At 40.5% G+C, this 22,881-nt stretch overlaps 1 protein-coding gene across 1 annotated transcript; it reads left to right on the forward strand.

The window, feature by feature from the left end:
* Window positions 1-4,200: 4,200 nt before the first annotated feature.
* On the forward strand, window positions 4,201-17,021 carry LOC306968946 (protein HEG homolog 1). The gene is made up of 13 exons (XM_079564536.1): window positions 4,201-4,317; window positions 5,316-5,483; window positions 5,547-5,645; window positions 7,053-7,162; window positions 7,238-7,296; window positions 7,521-7,654; window positions 7,737-7,880; window positions 11,182-11,224; window positions 13,853-13,890; window positions 13,963-14,050; window positions 14,136-14,156; window positions 14,599-14,791; window positions 16,564-17,021. The coding sequence occupies exons 2-13, from the start codon at window positions 5,393-5,395 to the stop codon at window positions 16,690-16,692; spliced, it is 1,149 nt and encodes a 382-aa protein (XP_079420662.1). The 5' UTR covers window positions 4,201-4,317; window positions 5,316-5,392; the 3' UTR covers window positions 16,693-17,021.
* The last annotated feature ends 5,860 nt before the right edge of the window (window positions 17,022-22,881 follow it).

A 22,881-nucleotide genomic window follows, 5' to 3' on the forward strand; every position in this document is an offset into this window, starting at 1 on the left:
CTCATGTGCCGGTCAAGTCCCAAGTCTAGATAAGAGGTTTGTGGGTCAGGAAGGGCATTTGATGTCAGAAGGTGAGAGAGATTTGTGGAAGTTTGTACAAGTTACTGCTCTGGAAAATTAAATGTTCTGGCATATTTAGGTCAGATAATTGAGATGTACACTTTGTTTTTACACTTGTGGACTTTATACTTGTATTTGATAGTGTTGGGAATCAGCACACTTTGCTTTCAAGCCTGATGTAATTGTAAAGTGTCAGGTTAATAAATGAAACTAAATATAAATGATACTTGGGACCTGGATCGGTGACGAATCTGTTATGAATAGTGTCAAATCACATGGATGTACTGGAAACGCTTACAGGAGTTTGTATTGACTCACAGCCTTTGTCCGCTTTTACCGCATACTCATAAAGGTTTGTTTAAGTCACACTGTCACTGGGTTTTAAACAGTTTGAACAAATGCGTTATTGACACATTAGTCCAGCCAAGTGCTCTCTGCAAGCCTTTCTTTTTATCTTTTCCCCACAACTACAGCCTTTAAACAATTGGTCTTTTTGTTGCTTTCGGTAAATGCAAGTGTGAACAACGCTGTGATGGTAAAAGGAAACAACTTGTATTATTTATATTTGAAGTTTGCAAAGTATGATACTCGTAATAGCGCAGGGCACAGTCAGTACGAGCACTCAAACTGTGACTCGAGTTTAACCTGGGTTTAATTGCCATTGTGCCTCTGGGCAAAGCACTTCAAACAGACCTACTGAAGTCACATTTAGCAGTAAGTCAGGAAGGGCTTCAGCGAAATCATGTCACTTCTAAGTAGGTATTACAAAGCAATGTAGAAACATAAAGCTGACAGTAGTCCAGGAGTTCTCCAATGAAGCAAAGGTAGTTGTCATTCGGACTATTTTTTTTAGAGTTGCACTCATTCAGTCTTTCCAAAACACTTTTTCAGCTCAGATAGTGCACATCTAGGGCTGGGTACTGTTACGTTTTTTTTTCAATCCCAGTATTTTAAAGGGACTATACAGAGTTTAAAAAAATAAAAAATGTTCCAGCAGAATATAGTAGAATGTAGAATGAGCTCAGACCTGTTCACCACAACTTCCTCTAAAATCCTGCACTGTCACTCAAAAAGCTGTTGCCATCATGCACAAGCTTAATATGGAAGTTGCAGTTACGTGTAAGACCTGAGGTGGCAGTAGTGAGCATAAAATGACCATCTTGTATCTAGTCCCTTTAACGATACTTTGTTTCCGATACCGATATCTGAACGCTACTTTTTCCGATACCTGTGCTTAAATATTTGTCATATAAAATCATAAAACAGATTAATAATGTTTATTTGTTCCTTTTCCTTCCATTTAGTTTCTGTTGCATTTGTATCATTTGTTTGAGGTGAAACAATAAAGAAACTTCTTTTAACGACAAAAGCCCAGAAAAAAACACTTTCTATTTTTTCACCCATTTTTAAGCAATTTTCCTTTTTTTCCCCTCCAAATGTTCTATATTTTTTCCAATTGTTTTTCCCCCAAAATGTTCATATTTCCCCCCCAAATGTTCCCCACATTTTTTCCCACATATACCCCAAATTTGTTTTGTTTTTTCCCCAAAATGTTCTACTTTTTCCCCCAAATGTAACCAAATTTTGATACTTTTGATACTTTTATTTTTTCGATACCAGTCGTACATCAGACAGGTATCGTACCCAGCCTTATGCACCAGTGGATACAGTTCTCCTCAAAGTCCTCGTCTGATGATGCCCCAGTGATCCTTAGCAGAAACCACCTCCGCTCGAAACATCCCAGTCCAGATGAAAACATTTAAGTATTTAAAAAGTAGAAAAAGACTTTGCAACAAGGGTGTAGTATTGCATCAAAACATATCCACAATTTCCCCAAGCGTTGAACACGTGTCTTAATATTTCGGTAAAATATTGTGTCTGTCTTTGCAGGTATATCAGCTACATCTACTACAGTCCAAAATGTGACCACACCTAACGGGAGCTCCTCCAGTGAACCTTCAATCACCACTGCAGGCCTGAATTCAACCGGCAACCACACCACGACTTTGACATCATTCCCCCCGTCCACTTTACCTCAGAGGGGCGACACCACCGGCCTCTCTAGCACCAGGAGGACGTTTCGAACCGAACCTACGTCTGTCCAACAAGCCACAGGCGATCAAGATACAGCCAACTCGACTAACAATGCCAACTCCACTACGCAAATCCCCGTGACAAGCAATGCTTCAGTCACGAGTGGAAATTCGACTACAGTTGTCTCGCCAGGTCAAAGCCACACCACGACCCCACTGACCACAAAGAATGAGAAGACAGGCTTGACCACAAACAGCAAATCAACTCCAATAACACATAGTTCTGTTCAAGCTACTTCCTTAGCATCAAGCTCAGGCCAAAGCACAACTTTGACGACGAAAGTAGCTACAGCTTCTGCGACAGGAAACATTCCAGGTCACAGCACCGCATCGGTAACAAACACTACAGGCGATAGAAATGCGACTCAGGGCACTACTGCAATGGCACAGACCACAATGGGTGTGAACCAAACTACTTTGAGTACGCCAAAAACTACTCACGGTTCGACTCATATGACTTCAAACATGACCGACTACTCAACTACGCTGGTAACAAATGCTACAAACTCGAGTACTACAAATACAAATACCGGTGCTGTGACTAAGCTAACTACTGCTATGGCACCAAGCACTCACTCCACAACACATCCAGGCAGTCTAACCACATTTACTACTACTCTTACCACATTACCAAACAATACTGCGCCCACTACTGCTAATTTCACTTCATTCAGTCCACACAGTACCACCACTGGCAACGTAACAACAACAGTAACTTTAGTGACTAACAATACTCAACATGCAACAGCGGCATCAACTACACCGAATACTTCAAATCTGACAACTGCGTTCACTCTTCCAGGCAATTTTACTACATCAAGTACTAACAACACAAGCCCAGACAATAGTACGACTACTTTTACTACTGTGTCAAAGCAAACCGGAGTTGCAACGTCTATGATATCAACCAATAGCACTCCAAGTACCAGTGCAGGGAATATTACGACTGTTACTTCAGTGTCACACAGTACGGGAGGTAGTACTTCTGTGGCACCGAGCACCACCGTAGGGAATCACTCAACAACACATTCGAGTAACGTTACTACATTCACTACGCAAAGTACAAGCAATGTTACCATTACTCCAGTGTCTGACAATACTAAGCATACTACTTTGGTGTCCACTACGGGAAATATTTCAAATCTCACAACCCCAGTTACCCGCCCAGACAACTTTACCACATTGAGTACTCACAATACAAGTCCACACAACTTTACCACATTGAGTACTCACAATACAAGTCCACACAACTTTACCACATTGAGTACTCACAATACAAGTCCACACAACTTTACCACATTGAGTACTCTAAATACAAGCCCAAATAACTTTACCACATTGAGTACTCACAATACAAGTCCACACAACTTTACCACATTGAGTACTCACAATACAAGTCCACACAACTTTACCACATTGAGTACTCTAAATACAAGCCCAAATAACTTCACCACATTGAGTACTCACAATACAAGCCCAAATAACTTTACCACATTGAGTACTCACAATACAAGTCCACACAACTTTACCACATTGAGTACTTACAATACAAGCCCAAATAACTTTACCACATTGAGTACTCACAATACAAGTCCACACAACTTTACCACATTGAGTACTCACAATACAAGTCCACACAACTTTACCACATTGAGTACTCAAAATACAAGTCCAGATAACTTTACCACACTGAGTAGTACTCACAATACGAGCCCAGACAGTAATACGACTACTTTCACTACTGTGTCAAACCATACTGGAGGGACAACGTCGATAGCACCAACCACTAACGGTCAACAAACCTCCTTAACATCTCGTCCAAGCAATGTTACAACACCTTCAAATGCAACCAATGTAACTACTCTGATCCCAAGTACAGCAAGACCTGACCCGAGTATTAGTACTAACACGACCGTGGGCAAGACATCGCCCACTCTTCAGCCAACGCCAAAACCAAGCAACGCGACGACAGGGATTTCCACTCAAAATTCGAATCCCACCCAGTCTACCGTGAGCTCTCCTGCACCCAGCAATGTGACGACTGCATCCATAACTAAGCCTGCTGCAAGTACTGCAAGTACTGCAACTACGACCCCAGGCAGCAGCACCGTAAACCCTACCGGACATACCAACAACTCCAGCCCCTCAGCAACGACCTCAGGAGGTACGGCCGACTCTTTGATCCCCTACAGAAGAAAAAAAAAAATGTAATAAAGGGAGGACAAATTGCAAGGCTGAGCTACAGATAGCGGAGTATTATGTCTGTAGGACTGCAGAATAGATAGAATTAAGTCACAACATTTAGAATTTGGCAAGACGAGTACAAGTACGAGCATTTATTTCATTTTTCTTTGGTTGTAAAATACCTCTAAAAGTATGTGTTTTTACTGTGCTGGCTCGTAACTGTAGTGAGAATGACATCATCAGCTGGTCTCTGTGGAGATGTTGCTGCTCTGAGCTGCTAAACAATAGGTTTAAACAGGTCCTCTTCCAAATGCATGTTTTATTTAGAAACTACTGCAAAATGAGCATTAGCAATGTGCCCAGCTGAGCATTAGGAGCATGTCTGTTGTATTTTGATGCCGTAATGTTCTGCAGAGTAGCTTTAAAAGAAAAGTCCTTGTCTCAACTTACTTACATACTTACTTACTTAGTATACTTTGTTCCAGCTACTTATCCTGACGTATAGCGAAATTGGATTGCCATATATGGGGCAGAGAGCTAGTAATATAAACAACCTTTTCTTTGTATAATTGTTTAACCTCTTTACTCTCGCCTTAACTGAGCACATTATCTCCATTTCGACCTTACCCAAATCTGAAAACTTCTTGAAAACAGAGAAATGAAGGGGGACAAAGCATCAAAAGAGCAACAAAAAAGGGAGAAAAACTCAACAAATAAGTGACAAAAGTGCAACAGAAAAGTGACAAAAACTCCACAAAAAAGTGCAAAAAAAAGACATGAAAAAAAAAACAGCAACGTAGTAACGACAACATGGCAACAATGCGATGAAAAAGATCAGTTTTGTGGGTCTTAGCTTTCAAATGAGGTGTTACTCTGGCTTACTTACTCTTACTTTGTCACCACGTCCTTGTTTTTTTTTGTAAGATAACTTATTACTTTGTTTTACTATAGTCCTAATTTGAATCTGTATTTCAATAGCGACGACCAGCACTGCAAACACCACACTCACCGAATCGAGCAAGACCACTGGTACCGCGGCAACGGACACCACTCCAATGAGCACCGGCGTAACCACACAGCCACCGACTACTGTAGGTACAGGCACCACCGCAGCTCCGCCCGTCACCACCGCGGCCCCCGTCATAGGTATGTCCACATTTATACAAAAATGTTCAATAAATAGATAAGTTACTATGTGTTTGCCCCCAGTTTGCCCCATGAAGCCCTGTCCCGCTGAGAGCGTCTGTCTCAATGGCACTTGTGCGTGTGTCACTGGGAGTTTCTTGAACAACGACCAATGTGTCAAAGGTAAGAGAACTTAAAAAATGAAATGTCTACTTATATTGCCTAATAACAACCTTCAGGTAGTAGCTGACAAAGGTACTGGTAGAGAACAGCCAGGCTTCGTCAGCAACTAGCAATCTTTTAGGATCAATCTGGATTGACCCGAGTTCCTCTAGTAGGGGTTTACCTTGTCATGAGTTCTACATCTTCATTTACTGGCTGTTTTTTTCAACTTGATAAATATTGTTGTTTGTTTGTTGTATTGCTGCTGATAAGACTGCACAACATATCGCAAAATATATCGTATTGCGATATTAGGCGATGCGATTTCCGTATCGCAAGAAGCCACAATATATTGCAACCTCACTAAAGTCTTCATCGGACTGAGATCGACACATTTTTTGCTAGTTCAGCCAAAAACAAGCAATGAACAGAACTTAAAAATGTGTAAAAGTTCAGTTTTAGTTAAACATTTCCTAATTTAGTTCAATGTTACCCTTGTTTTTATCCCGATTTTGTGTATTTTTTTTAATGACTTCTTCAAGCTGAAAAAATTGTGTTTAATTTGAATGGAACATGTTGTGTTGAAATGGTTTGGTAAAATATCGCAACAACATAAGTTACTTCAATATCGTGCAGCCCTAGTTGCTGACAAAGCACCATGAAGCGAGCGCCGAAGCTTCCTCAACACTAAACCAAATCAGTACAGAATGACATCTATGTAATAGATACAGACGGCATCTCGTCATAGAAGGGGGCGTGGCTTCGCGGGGGGCGGGGGGATAGAATCTTTAGAGAAACACAATTTTCCACTCTTTTTAGCCATTTTCTGGTGGAATATGAACTTATTTATCACACATAACTACAGTCATGTAGAAAAAATGTATATTTTCTCTAATTACTCAAAAACTACTTTAACAAATGCTAAAATATGAACACAGTTTCTACTAAATAAAGATACAAAGACATGGGGAGGAGCAAAGTGGTTCAACAGCCCATAAATACATGAATAACGGAGAATGCTAACTTGATGCTACATGTTAGCATCGGGCTAATGCTAACGGTTAGCTCGCGCTAGCTACAACTGCCGTTTTTTCACTTCTACTGAACAATCTGCTGTGAGAAAATATCCATATGGGCCTGATTTATACTTGACTTTATTTGTGTGTGATAAATAAGTTCATATCCCACCAGAAAATGGCTAAAAAGAGTGGAAAATTGTGTTTCTCTAAAGATTCTATTTTCCCCCTCGGCGAAGCCACGCCCCCTTCTATGACGAGATGCCGTCTGTATCTATGTCTGTTTATGTTGTAAGAGAAAGCAATATCACTAACCATCCGTTTCAATGAATAACTGAAATTTACAGATAGCAGCAAAAGCAATCAGATCATCTATATCTCTCATTTGAATGTAATTTATGTTCTGCTACAGCCCAAGTGTTCCCGGGGCAGCTCCGCGTCACCGCTTTGAACTTCTCCACTGAAATGAGTAATCGCTCCTCACCAGTTTTCCAGAAGACAGCAGCGGACATTTCTGCACAGGTAGGATGAGGCGTTCGTATGAAAGTACATTAACGCTTCGACATCAGTGATACATTTGTGCTTGTTTCTCATTAGCTTTTCCAGATCCTCAGCGGCCAGAAGGGTTATGTCAGATCTGATGTCATACAGCTAACGTAAGTGTCACCCAAAACTATTTTGTGACTTATTGAGTGATCGTGGGAACTAATCCACACGGTTACTTCTGCCCAGACTGGCACCATAGACCATTATCATTATCTGCCAAAGCTTCTTCATTTTTCATGAGTTTCCATTGTTTGTTGCTGGTTAATTCCTCATTAGAAGTTGGAATTCACTGCTTTTAAAGGTTATTATGAACTTTTTATTTCCGCTTTTTCAGACAAGGCAGTGTTGTAGCGACTGTGGACAACATCTTCGAAGGCACTAATCTCACCCGGCAAGACGTCGATCAGGCGGTTTTGGCAGCCATAACCTCGTCAACGTCTGGTCTCCTGTTGGGAGCAGTTTACTCAGGTATTTCATAGACAAACCGTATATATGGAGATGAATGGAATAATAATGCAAGTTTGACCAATTGATTTTGGTTTTGCCTTAGGTCGAGACTTGTGCGCGCCGGGCAGTCTCGCTCCCTGTGATCTCAGCACCACGTCGTGTTCGGCTGTGAATGGACAGGCCAGATGCACCTGTTTACCGGGTTACGTCACCATCAGCCAGCTCTACTCCAACTCCAGCTGCAAAGGTAAAGTTGTTACACCTCCAGGCTGCATACTTCTTACTTTTTGTCGCTGGAAACCTCTAGCATTTTCCTTCAAACAGTGAAGAAGGCTATTTTGTGGATACACTGAGGAACAGCACCAGCAAAGATTTTAAGTTTGCCGAATAACAATTTCACAGACTTCATAGGTTTAAGGTTTTTATCGGCTAGTTTCGACTTCGAGAGGCAATCTGAGAAGTCTTATAATGATTTATTTGAATTTTAATGGTCACAATTCACAAATCACTGGCTGTAAATGTTACCCCTCTTGTGAAATCTTTTTTTTTGTGGCAACTTTTTTATTTGGCCTGGCAGTATATTTACCAGTAGACGGCAAAATGTAAACCTTCTATAACTACTCTACTTAAGCAAATGCTGAATTATGAATATAGTTTTCTACTAAATAAAGATACAAAGACATGGGGAGGAGCAAAGTAGTTCAACAGCCCATAATTTACATAAATATCAGAGAATGCTAACATCATGCTACAAGCTACAAGACTGCCATTTTTCACTTCTGAACTCTCTGCTGTGAAAAAACATCCATATGGATTTAGACTTGACTTTATTTGTGTGTGAGAAATATGTTTGTTTGTATTTATTTTATTTACTTAATTTAAAGTAGTACTAAGTAAAGCAGGTGTTGTAGCAAGTTGTGATGTTTTAACTTATTCATTGTCCATTAGTAGTATATACTACACTGATAGAAAAGGCAAAGGGAGAGAGGGATATTGTTCATCCAATTACACAACGGATATACATTTTTTCACTCAAACTTGGCTGTAAATACTTTTTAAGTGGCGCTAGCCCGCAGTTAGCTTTGCCCGTTAGCCTGTTAGCTTCTTCTTCACGATTCCATTAGCGTGTATTGGTTGCTCCGGTCCGGTGGCAGTCAAGTTGCAATTGTGGTTTTCTGGCCAGAGACACCAGGGGGAGATGAAAGACCCTCCAATCATCCCATTAACACTTGTATTACTCCTAGAGGGACTACGAAAAAGGATTTATTAAGGTAAACAAGTGACTTAGTATTGCTTTAACCAGGAATGTCCCACTTAGATTAAGAATCTCTTTTTCAGGGGAGTCCTGGCTCCAGAGGTGAACCTAATATATTGTACATGTTTTTAGTAGTAGGGGAAACCGGAGTACCCGGAGGAAACCTACGCAGACACGGGGAGAACATGCAAAATCTTATGTATTCTGCCAGAAAACGTCTGAAAAGAGTGAAAAATTGTGTTTCCCAAAACATACTTCCCTCCCCCTCGGCGAGGCCAAGCCCCCTTGTGATTTCTGTAATAACGTTTATTGTTTTACATTTGCCAGAAAAATCTCAATTCGTTTTTTGAGAACAAATCACAAGAAACCTCTCAACACTTCTCTGACGTCTTTTATTCTTTTTATCCACCCCTCTATAGACATTGTTAAAGTCACATTCAGAGATGAAAGCTGGTGGCCCACAGAGCTTTAAAGCAGCCTCGGACCAAACCGCCCATGCCTCCTCTCTCTTGTCCATTTAAAGGCACAGTAACCCGCCTTTCTTCTCCCCGTTGAAGCAGTTTTGTGTGAAGCAACAGGGAGCGAGCCGTAGTGAGCCGTAGTGAGGGTCAAGATCCTCGGCCTTTTCAGCTCCGCGACCTGCGACCTTTATTTCATTTATCTCTCAAATTTATTTCCTTTTAATTCGGGCCGTTTCCCTGGAGACTTCACAGGGACTCGCTGTGGTTAAGGAGGAGTGGAGCCATTGGACCAAACAGTAAAGAATAGTGCAGCAGGATCCTATATGCACTGATTTTCCCATGAAATTTAGAAAGTGAGATTAGAAGCAGAGGTGGGCAGAGTTGCCAAAAAAATAACGAAATGAAAGTTAAATAAGTAAGTCCATGTTTGCAATGATAGATGCCCATTGTTTGACCACAGTATGAATGTAGTGGGTGACAGGGGTTGGGTGTCTTTCCAAGGACAAAATATGTGGACAGGGTGTACTGGAAACTTCCAATTCCCAACTTAAGAATACTTGTTTGCCCAAATAAATCCTTTTCCTAATGTCCAATTATTGTCTCTTAAAGGCATCTAAAAGTGTTGACAATATTTGAAAACATGAGCGTGATGTTGGCCAATAGGAAGGACTTTCAGACATAAAAATAATATGGCGGGTTTGTGAATCCAATCACTATCAATCAAATCAATTGTTCATTTTAGTTTGGGAGATTTCTTACAAAAACTGTATTTCTCCCATAGACACAGACGGCATCTCTGGAGTCGCCCATATATGGTCATGTTTGAAAGAAGTTAAGGGGAAAACAATTTGGAGAATTGTTCAAGAAACTACTTTAACAAATCATGATTGTGTTCCCCAGAATATTATTTTTTCCCTCTCGGCGAAGTCACACCCCCTTCTATAAATCAATGCCGTCTGTATCGAACCTGACATTATGACCTCATCACATTAGAATCACAAAGAAGAAGCTAACAGGCTAACGGGCAAAGCTAACTGCGGGTTAGCGCCACTCAAACAGTATTTACAGCCAAGTTTGAGCAAAAATAAAAAATCTCCATTGTGTAATTGGATGTACAATATCCCTCTCTCCCTTTGTCTTTTCTGTCAGCGTAGTATTTACTCTCACGGACAATTAATGAGTGAAAAACATCAGCATGCTATGACACCTGCAATGGCGCTTATGGCCTCTAGGGGCAAGAGTTACTTAGTACTGCTTTAACTTAATGCCTTTTCTCCTGTTTGGCTTTGCCCAAATCTGAAAGCTTCTCGACTGGAGTTTACAGCCTATTGGCCAGTGTAACGCCTCATTTGAGAGAAAACTGGCTGTACCTTATTTGTCGTGTTTTTGTTTAATTTTTTTGCTGTGTTTTCAACCTTGTTTTCGTTGCTATTTTGACCCTTTTTTCAAGAAACTTTTAGATTTGGGTAAAGCCAAACTATAGAACGTGTGCAGGTGGAGGTTAAGAGGTTAAAGTATTAATTATTGTTATATATATTTTCATTATTATTATTATTATTATTATTATTATAGTAAAGTAGAACATTAACATAGGTGTGTTAGAGGAACTGTTCACAATACATTATATTCTGTCCATGTTCTCATTGAAACACGATACAGGACCATCAGCGTGACATCTTACTGTATTAAGTGGCGCTAAATGCATTTCAATACTGTGTGTGCCTTAATGTGTCTGTGTTAACATCCACTTTGAATAGAAAACTGTAGCTCGCTTTGTTCCGAAGGGGATTTTGTCAGACTAAATTTCCATGTTTTCTGTAACTTCTTTGTAGCCTGCCCCAGTGGTCAGCGGGCTGTCGGGGACGCATGTCAGCCGTAAGTAATTGATATTTTAATATGTGGTTGTTTTTTTTGGTTCATTTGGAAATTCAGGCTTGGTGACGTGAGAGAAGTACAGATAAGCATCGATGCACTTATTCTACAGCTGTCCCCAAGCTGAACTCTTTTAGCTGCGAAAAGACTGGCCTATTGTAACATAACACAACATTGAGAAAAAACAGAGAGGTCCAAGAGGTTTGATGGAAAGCAAGAGCTGCAGTCTGGGTGTTTTATGCAGGGAAAGAGGGTGATCACCTCAAATAGTGAAAGTGGGAGAAGTCACGTGATGCGGTGGGACATGGAGGGACAGACATGAGAACTTCAAACATCCATTACATGAAGATCAGCTCTGAAACGTTTCCTTTGCTATTCTGGCCCAAAAGCACACATACAGATAGATGCAGGTCACATGATACTGCAATCCAGAAAGTAAGGACACATTATTGTACTGTTTATGCGAAATGAAGTTTTTTTTTTTTCATGCCTCAAATGCAACAAAACAATGCATTGAATTTGCAAACATTAGATTCAAGCGGAGGAAAGGAGTCACATTTGGATATCCGACAAATTGGGCAAAATAATGGTGTAAAACAAGGGTTCCCAAACATTTTTGGCTGGGACCCCAAAAATTGGCACGTAAAGAACTCGGGACCCCCATCGTATAAAGTTATTGCCCCTTACAACACTTTAGGGAAGAAAAACATCAAGTATTTAAACAGTTTATTTTGATTATATGAATGGATTTCACAAATGATGTTTTACACTCAAAAATATTTTAAAAAAAGTTAAAATCTTCTTTTAATTTCATCCTGAAATCATCTGGGGACCCCCACCCAAGGCCTCGCACCCCCCGAGGGGTCCCGACAACCATTTTGGGAACCACTGGTGTAAAACATACTATTATTATTATCATTATTTATTGAAACAGGGACAATGTACAGAACCATTAGTCTTTACAAGAGGAGATGGTTTGTACCAGATTTAGCTCACCCGCTATTTTCCATCCGCAGTCCCTGAAAATGTCCCTGAAAATGTCATCAAAACATGCAGTTGTGAAAGTTGTGAAAGTTGTGAAAGTGCTTTGGACCATACTTTCTGTATTTTTCATGAATGTATGGCATAAAGGACCAAGAAATGTTCGATTCCCTACTTGAAACCACTGTAATGGTTTTCCGTGAAATTTAAGACCTTCATTTCCCAAAACTCTTAATGGAGGATAATCTGTCATTTTCTACATACATCTAACTTGTGGGATATTATGGTAAATGGACGCAACTTATAGAGTGCTTTTCTACCTTTATCAGGCCCAAAGCGCTTTACAGTAAGGAACCAGTCACCCATTCACTCTCTCATTCATACACCAGTATTGCTGGTTTGCAGGTTCTAGAATGTGATGATGTCATCGGACCCAGCGGGGGGCAGGAGCCAGTTTTTCCTATTAACAGCAATACACTTTCACAAGTCGTAGCTCAAAAGAGAATTTATTACAAAAATGATCATTAATATCATTCACTGGGTTCATGATCTCTCTGTACAAGACCAAAAATGTCCTCAAAAACAAAATAATTTTTCCTCCATACATTAGTATTGGCCTTTAGAACGCTGTGATGTCACCTGCAACCCAGCAATACGCAGACACCGGAGGCAAGTCGGGTGAAGTGTCTTGCCCAAGGACACAACGACAATGTGCATTTGCGGGAGCTGGGATTAGAGCCCGCTACCTTCTGATCACAAGACGACCTGCTCTACCAACTGTGCCACCGTCGCCTTATTATCTACATAGCTATTATTTCAATAGGTGGGACAAAGGTCTAAATGGCTGTGCGGTGCGATCAAAAGAGGGAAAGGTGGGTCACCCTGGACGTGAACCTTGCTCTAGTCTGATCATTCAAGTCTGGCTCTGCTTCCTCATGAAGAGGGATTAGTAACCTTGATCGTGCGTCATACTGATATGCAAACCAAAAACACACGGTGCCCAAGAGCCAATGTTTTGGCTTTTCTACATTGGTGGTACAGCATGACCCGATATGATAACTAGATAGCTAACAAAAACCCAAACAGTAATAAAACACATGAAATAAGCCATCTTAAGTGATCTCAAAACAGCTGCCATTGTTGGATTTAGTTGCAGATCATCATTGTTAACCTCTTAGCCCCCACCTTAACCGAGCAGATTTTCTTCACTTTGGCTTTACCCAAATCTAAAAGCTTATAGAAAAAAAATGTCAAAAGAGCGACAAAAATTAGACATAAAACTGATGAAAAAGTAACAAAAATCCACAAAAAAAGTGACAAATATCCAACAAAAAAGTGACAAATCATGATTAAAAGAGCAATGGAAAAGTGAAAAAAAAAGCAACAAAAAAGTGTGACAATGCAAGGGAAAAGATCTGTTTTGATGAGTTATTTTCAAAGAAGGTTACACTGGCCTATAGGCTTATGGACCTTATAGATTTGAGTAAAGCTTAACTGGAGAATATGCACTAGGTTAAGGCGCGGTTTAAAAAGTTAAAACTCTCTGTTGCCAAATTCACTAAGAGCTGTAGAAACCAGTCATCCTTTAAAAGGTGTTTGGCGCCCCCAGGTGGTCATGGTCTTACAGCGCTCTTGTCTTTTTGCCTATAGGTGCTCATTTGGATACTCTGGCTTCAACTGCAATGACTGTAAGTTCAAATGTCACGTATGCCCACAGTATCCTACATGCGTCCTGTTAAACCATCTGTGTTTGTCCACAGCCTCCCTCCTGGCCGTGGTGGTCGTCTCCTGTGTGCTCGGAGGGATCCTGCTCATATTGATCCTGGCTCTGATCGCGTACTGCTGCTGGTGAGTTACAAAAATTACAATGTGCGCTTACAATGTTGTGTTTAGTCTTGGCTAATTCCTGTGTGGTTTTCTTGAAATGTGCCAGGATTAACAAAGGTGATAAAAGGTCAGTTTGAGTTTTTCGGAGGCGCTCTCACCGAAGATTTGTTTTCGCTTTAGATTTTCTGACGGCTCTAACTATTAGCAAACCTTACCGTTAGAAAACACTCCTCTACTCTTAGTGCTTCTCTACTCCCATGACTGTTGCTGCAGATACTTTTACTACAACTGACCCGCTAATTTACAAAGGCAAGCGTAATAATGGCCTCCTCAGCCTGATCCCCTTAAAATAATCCAACTTTTTTCTGGTGCAAAACTTGGATCATTATTTACCACATACAGGAGTTGTCTCATCAAACTACATACTGATTAAAAAAAAACATATGTAACTATTGACTACGGCTAGTTGCTTCCCTGGCTTTGTAGTAGCATCAGTTTAAACTATTGCTAATCTAGCCTGTGTATGTACAAAGCAGTCAAAGCTAATTTGTTTTTCATGTCCACATCAGGAAAGCCTGCTCTAAGAGTGAGGACGACTTCGACAGCCCGTACTCAGTCACGAACATGACCCAGCCCTGGCCCACGGACATCACCCCCATCCCTCGAGCCAACGCCAACCGGGACTCCGGCCCCCCCATGGAGCTGACTGAAGGGGGCAGCACTCGCGTCCTGGTAGATAAAAAGAATCAGACCAATGGGATGGTGAGTTCTGGTGTAGCTCTGATCGCGGATGATGCCTCGCTTTGTTTGAATGGAAAAAGTGTGTAACATCTGACTCGCACTAACCTTCCCAGCAAACATGGATTTAATCATTTTTATACCAAACGGTGAAGATTTTACACTTCATGAAGACACTTGTGCACATTTCCTAGTGAAGATTTTATTTTGCATCTATACAATAGGTTCAGAATCCAAACTAAGGCTGCACAATATTTCGCCAAATGATGGTTTTATTAAATATTGGCTGGTGCAGTGTTCATTTCATCGTCAAAAATCGTTAGTCTTAATTTTAGTCAAAGTGATATGTTTGCTGACTAAGATTGGACTAAAACTAAATGAAACGTTTTTCATGAGACTAAAACTGTGACTAAAATGTCCAGATATTTTTGTCGACTAAGATAAGACTAAATAAAAATGAAAAGGAGAGACTAAAATCATCCAAACTGCTATTGACCGTCTGAAAGAGCCTCATATCATGTAAATTCTCTGCTAATGGAACAGCTCTGAGCTTTGTTCATGTGGGAGAAGCTCCATAAAGCAGAGAACCTTGATAACATATGATTATAATGAACATTATAAATGCAAAGTCGACTAAATTTGTCTTAAATTTAGTTGACTAAAACTAGACTAAACTTTTTAGACGAAATCTCGACTAAAATGGAATTACATTTTCGTCAAAAGACTATCAAATATGTTGATAAAATTACCACTGCTATATTGTAAGAAGAAGAATCTGACAGATTTTTTGCTTACGCAGCCGACAACTAAAATAGATGAATGACTCATGTGATTGTTGTGATTGTTGGGGGTCGGAGGGGCCGATGGCGTCGATTGGCAGCCTTGCTTCCGTGAGTCTACCCCAGGGTAGCTGTGGCTTAATGTGAATGAATAATGTGCGAGATTGTAAAGAAACTTTGAGCTTCTGGAAAAAGCGCTATATAAGACTAATGCATTATTAAAACTATGAATTTACCACCTCTCAACTTTTTTCTACACCTTGTATCACCGTATAATAATGATAATATTTGAACTTCCAAGTACCACCCGGTCTAGATCGAATCAGTAAAAAGGGTCTAAAATACACAGTCCATATGTCTAGACTGTGTGTAAAAACACGTACCTTAAATTCATTACAAAAACATAACGATCTGTAATTGGTGAATGTGCCGCAGGTTGAGAACCGCTCCAACCAACAGGAATCCTAAAACCTTTGCCTGTTTTCAATGACCCTCTTTGATTCAGGAAGGTCCATCAATCTCCACTGAGCTGATGCTGATCATATCCATGCTGACTGGGCACTAACTGATTTTGTGCACATTATTAACCCAATGACGCCACAATATTCTGTACAATACTAACAGCTCACAGTCCCCTAATGCTCCTGCTTGGCCTGACCCCCAGTGTGTTGTTGCTTTATTGGTTTCAGCTTAACGCTAGAGGATGGAAAAAGGTAAGGCACGGCTTTGCTTTGAGATTTTTCTGATTTGCTTTCACGCCTCCTGCTGACACATTCAGGCATGGCACGTATTCTGGATTTGCGGTTTCTTGGTGACAGTGTTTTTTTTTTTAATCCTTGGTTAATTTCCAGTGAGTGGCGGTTCAAAGTAATCCCATTGGTGGATTGGCATGTTATAAATTGCAGATTAATTTTTGTGGGTGGATTTTTGGAGGAGGTTTTGCATGGATTTTTTTGTGGGGGTCTCACAACGTGAAACACAATATAATCAGTATTAATAACTTTCCTTTCTTTCTAGACGGGATCCTATGATCTTCAGCCAGAGGACCTGAAGACTTTTAAAGGGAAGAACACGTCGAGGTACTCCTATCTCGTCCAAGGCCACGAGAATCCGTACTTCCTACCTGGAGAGGAGGGTCAAAAGTAAACTTTATCAAAAGGAAGACTTTCAACCAATCAGAAAACAGCATTTTGAACTTGCAACCTCATCTTCCTTGTCACTGTAAGATTTGTTTTATTTATTTATTATGATTTTTTTTTCTTTAAAACTATGTAAATGGATTTGTGAGCTGGCGTCATACACCAAAGAGATTTTTATTATCAAACTGTGATCGACACCACTGATAGATGGAGTGAATAACACCGTTTTCACTGTAGTTCTTGCACTATAAACCCAATAAGGAATTATACTGTTAAAAAAGAACTCTGTCCAAACATGAAGCAGAGTAAATTTCTCTTACCATCGTTGGCCCATTCACTGTTTGTATGATGTAAGTAAGAGTCTAGCAGTGGTGAAGGCTGCTCCTCCTCACCTCCTCTCACCTTGTCCTGTCCTGTCGCCTCCGAGCAGGGCCGGCCCGAGCCAATTTGGTGCCCTAGGCAAGATAATCAAATAAGGCTGAATTAATTAAAAATAATAATGATATAATTTATATACATTTATAGTCGAATGTCGAGTGTATTTTTATTTTTTGCAAACATTGACACCAATTTTCTGAAATTTCTTGACTGAAAGGGACTAGACAGATTTTTAAAATGTTAAAATTATGTATTTTATACCCACTACTTGCTTCAGCAATGTCCTAATGCAACCACCGGGCTGAGGACTGGTACCGGGCCGTGATGCATTTGCTACGAGGCCGTAGAGAAATAATTTATAAACGATCGCATTTTTCCGATTTCTCTTCGGCCTGTCCACAAGCCAATAAGCTCGTCCATAGATGTATAATGAAACTTCTGATAGAAAGTCTCCCTAGAAATCCTTTGGACTTGAGTTCATCTGGTTTTATTACAGAATCAGCGCAGCCTCGTGCAGCTGAATGTGTTACGCGCAGCTCCAACGTCTTTCTGTCACCAGCACTGCTGAGCGTCTGTTCTCTCCTTTCCCCTCAACTTGTGATATTTTTGTGCGGGTGCGCACCGGCCGCATAATGTTTCTTGGTCCTGTACCGGTCTGCAGCAGGACAACGGTTGGGGACGCCTGTCCTAATGTGTAGAATGAGCCCAGACCTATTCACAACTGCCACTAAAATCCTGCACTGTCACACAAAAAGTTGTTACTTTGGCCCGAAGTACCGTCATGCTCGAGCTTAATTAATATAGGACCTGCAGTTACGCGTAAGACCTGAGGTGGCAGTAAGGGGTTTAAAAAAAGACAGCTTCCATCTAGTCCCTTTAAATGACATTCTAGGCTATATTTCTCATGAAAATGCCTAGTTTTATTGTATACGATTTTATTGTGTAATTATAATAATTAATAATAATAATAGCAATCTATTCATTTATTTATTTTTTATTAGTAAAATTCACTGCCATGTTGCACAGCTCGCTGGAGGCGTAGAAGGACCAGGGGAGGGTCTACTGTAGTTTCCGACAAAAAGTCTCTACCACTTTCCCGTCATTCCGAGTCCACATCAGGACAATTTACATGTAGCGGGCCACCATCTGACAAACTGCACACATGCTCAAAACAGGCATTTAAATGATCCACATGAACAATTTGGATGTGCGGGAGGGATTGTGAGAGCTAGAAATGAGTTGGGGATGCAGCTAGTGGTTTATACTCGACTTACTCCAACTTCCACGGTTTGGAAAATCAGGCTCCTCATCGAATGCTCCTGGATGTGTGTAAAAATGTGCATAATGAGTCTTTTAAAACACAAATTGATCATCTAGTCGCCGTTGCAATACTTAATAAAATAAAAGTACTATATGTTCTGTGCAGCTGTAACAAAAGCAGTGGTTGGTTGTGGTTAAAGCGGGCGCTCATGAAGGTTATAGAGTGTGTACAATGCATGACGTCTTCAGGCTGAATGTTGCTCTTCTTACCACTAGATGTCGCTGTTGCTCACCCTATTTTATTATTATTATTTTATTAATTAAGCTAGTCTGTTTTTTATACTGTAATCATGAGCGTTTTTTAAAATTGTGTATAAACATGTGTTGTAATATCATATGTTTTAATGATTGCACTAAAGTGAGTCCAAAGTTTACTTCACCACTGTCTGAAATCACATGTGAAATGAACGGTTGTTTTAAAGCGAGGAGTATTTTCCTAATTATTTTTATCGAGCGACTAAAGGGGCTGGATCCCTGGTTTGGGGGTGTTTTTTTTTTTTTTTTTTTTTTTTTTAAAGGGATTGTAGTGGAAAAAAGTAAACTAAACAAAAGCCTATCTCCCAAATGTGCCAATGATGCGTGTGTTGTTTTTGTCTTTGTATTTATGCTCATGCGCATCCGAGAAAGGTGTGAAATGTTTTGTAAATAATAAAGAAAAAATATGGACATGTGCGTATCCAATAAAAGCAATAAATCAACTTTCACTTGGATCATTTCGGTGGCTGTAATTGAAGTGTTACGGTGAGATTTTCTAGCATGTTTATCTTTTGGCTGGTTGATGGTTGCCAGTTTCACAGTGGCATGTTCTCTCTCTCCCTCTTTCGCGGACTTGGCAGGCCCCACCGCAGTGATGTCGCTCTGAAGTTTGGAGCCTCTCGTCTTCAAAGCAGATGGGTTGGTGGGGGATAAATCTGCTTTGCCAGGGCTTAATCGTGGGCACTAGGTCACTGGTACAGAGTGGCACACGCTGCTTCACTTACTGGCAGTATGGACGGTGATTTATTTCGCTGGCCGTGAAGGGGAGGGACACAATTACAGTTTGCCAATGTTACTAATGAATGTTAATAAACAGCTGAAGTAAAGGCTTTTCATGGTTTCAACAAATGCATGGGACTGGATGACAGGGGCGGACTGGGACTGAAAAACAGCCCTGGACTCTGGCCAGCCTGGCCCAAATTTAGCGTAAATGGGACACTTCCACAAATACATATGTTAACCTCTTACCCCCCGCCTTAACCGAGAGCATTTTCTCCAGTTCGGCTTTACCCAAATCAAAAGGCTTCTTGACTGGAGGGCAACACCGTAACGCCTCATTTGAAAGCTAAAATCTAGAAAAGTTTTTGTTGCTTTTTCATTACTTTTTTGTGGCTTTTTGGCGTGTTTTCGTCATTTTTTTGTCACTTTTTTGTCACTTTTTTGTCACTTTTTTGTCACTTTTTCGCGGTGTTTTCGTCTCTTGTTTTTCTTTTTTTTGTTATTGTTGTTTTTTCATCGCTTTTTTCATTGCTTTGTCGTCACATTTTCGTCACATTTTGTTTTTGTTGCTTTTTTGTTGCTTTTTCAGCACATTTTTGTTTTTGGATGCTTTTATTTCAAGCTTTTAGATTTGGGTAAAGCTCGGTTTCGCCTGCGGGTAAGGGTAAGGTAAAGTGAGAGGCCAGACCGGTGGCCCTAGAGCCGGTGGCCCTTCTGTGCTCTTCCAGAATGGACATATGGCCAGTCCGCCCCTGCTGGATCACATATTTTGCGTAATGCTATGCACAGTCCATCTATAGCTTCTTATTCAAGGCAGCACTTAGCAGCAGAGATCTCCCCATCGCAGTCATCTGAGCTTCTGCTGCTGCTGCCGCTGCTGTGGGAATGGACCAGCAATCTAATAAGCATCGAACCACAGACGCAAGAGAGAGGAGAGCCACTGATAACCTAAAGAAGTATGGCCGGCCTCCATTGTCTCTAGAACATAAGAACAGACATCATATTATCGCATACAGGCAATCTTTTAATAGCTATTGCTTTGTATTTCCGTTGCAAAACTTACATAAACGAGCTGTGAGCCTGGTTTAGTTCTGGCTGGTCACATTTCAGCTCATATTGTAACTCAGGCTTAGTTCTACTATAATATAAGTGATTTACACCCAGTCTTATGCTGTAAGACGGTGGGGTAAGGGGTTGTAGTTAGGTTTAGGGACGGCAAATGTGATGAAGGGGAGACTGGGAATATTTGTCACACTTTTTTTTCTTCTAGAGTTCACTGTTCATCAACATAAAATCCCACAAGAGTCAGAGCTGCGTAAAATGAAAGCTTGAACCCTTGACTTGAAGTCGACCTCGCTCTCTTTTTTCTATCATATTGTAATAAATTAACCGTCAAACACAACAAAATCGACTGTGACAATGTGCCCCATGTGCTGGGCAAGTTGTCACAAGGCGTGGGGTTGGTTGTCACTATTGTTTTTAATGGAGCTTTTGCTGTTAAATTGGATAAGCCTTTGTAACTTTTTTGCTTTTTGAGATAAATGGACAAAATAAGTTTTAAAACATTGAATGCCAGATTTTTTTTGCAAAATGCTCGATGGAGGTGTAAAATGTATATATTTACAAAAGTGACCCAAACATGCGGTCTCTATAAAAGCTAATGTTAAAATAAAGTGATCAGAAAAACATATTAGACACAAAAGAAAAAATTGTCCCACCATGTTATATCCCATGTGACAAATAACCCCTCAGTTTTTGTGACAAATAACCCCGAGTGTCCACTTTACGAACAATGTAAGCTAGCTAACAAACGGCTTTAGCATGCTAGCTCTAAAATGGCTTAAATTGAAGCTAACATCTGTGTCTTTCAGATCAGTGTCTTTTGCTTTAAGGCGCTAACAAGAGTAAAGCAGTCCAAATGAGAAAAGGCTGATTGGAAGAGAAGAAGAAAACCAATACACAGATTGTATATCAGTACCAGCATACAGCGCCCTCTAGTGTGGCTATAAAAAGCAATGTGACAAATTACCCCGCGTGACAAATAGGCCCGGTATCCCCTAAGTTATGTTTCACTCACACAGATTTTTTAGAAACTAGGTTGTTGTTTTTTCATATAGGCTTGCACCATTTTTTTTTAGGGCAGTGTAACAGGTTGATCGAGAGAACAAGCGTGAGAAGGGGGGCGTGGCTTCACCGAGGGGGAAAATAGAATCTTCTGGGAAACACAGTTTGTCACACTTCTTGCCCGTTTTCTGGCGAGACATAAACTTATTTATCACATACAACTAAAGTCAAGTCTAAATCGGGCCCATATGGATGTTTATTCACAGCAGATTGTTCAGTAGAAGGGAAAAACGGCAGTCGTAGCTAGTGCTAGCTAACGTTAGCATTAGCACGCTGCTAACATGTAGCATCATGTTAGCATTCGCTGTTATTTATGTACTTATGGGATGTTGAACATGTGATGTCCATGTCTTTGTATCTTTATTTAGTAGAAAACTATTGAAGTAGTTTTTGAATAATTAGAGAAAGTTTACATTTCTGCATTTTTTATTTCCTCCAAATTGTTTTCCCCCTAAATGTTTTCAAACATGACCATATATGGGCGATTCCAGAGATGCCGTCTGTATATAGCAAGTTCCTATATTGTTATTTAACCATATAAAGGTCATTCTAAATAAATCTAGATAATATCTTTCTCTCCCTGTCGGCCTCTGTTGGAGCCACCGGTGATGGGGAACAAACATGGCTCCTATAGTGCTATGTTACACTTAATAAGCACCGCACATGGGAAGCGCTCTATGTTAATCCTATTCACATCGTGCAGCGGCCATGTCTCACTTCCGCTGCAGTCACACTTCCACACCTTAACTCATTTTGCCTAATGCAGTGTGTCGTCACTTTGTGCATTTATCAAGCCTTTCCTGGCAGCGCACGGCGTCAGTTTACAGGTGCTAAAAGACACTGATGAATTAAAAGCCTTTATTAATAAAAACTAAGATGACATTTCATTAGCAAATAGGAATAAAACTATGTAGAGACTTACTTTTAGAGACTTAAAATACACACAATGTCAGGATAATGAAGGGAGAGACAGATATTGGCTAAAGTAAAAGGCGAGTGTAGCAGAGGAGCTTCCCTGAATCTGCACTTTATCTTCTACATGATAATAGTCTATTCCCTGTAGATTTGAAACCAGAGCTGGTTTACAGTCTGCGGGGTCAAGGGGTGGACGGCGTTAACACCAGTGCAGTCTGAAACTCCCAGAGGGCCGTGCCACCAGCTGCACCAAAATCTATTACCACAGACCGGAACGACCCCTGATTTAACAATGTGTTTGGGGGTGATGTTGTGCAACTGGTTACAATAATCTCTCTGGTGCTGGTCTGAACATGCCCCGTCTGGAAAGGAGAGAGCCAGGTCTGAGCCAGAACTGGGACTAAACCAACCCAAAAAAGGCACTTAAAACCAACCCAAGACCAATCCAAACCAACCCAAAAAAGGCACTTAACAATAAACATAT

The sequence above is a fragment of the Gobius niger genome, assembly GCF_951799975.1.
Source record: "Gobius niger genome assembly, chromosome: 10".
NCBI classification, from domain to species: Eukaryota; Metazoa; Chordata; class Actinopteri; order Gobiiformes; family Gobiidae; genus Gobius; species Gobius niger.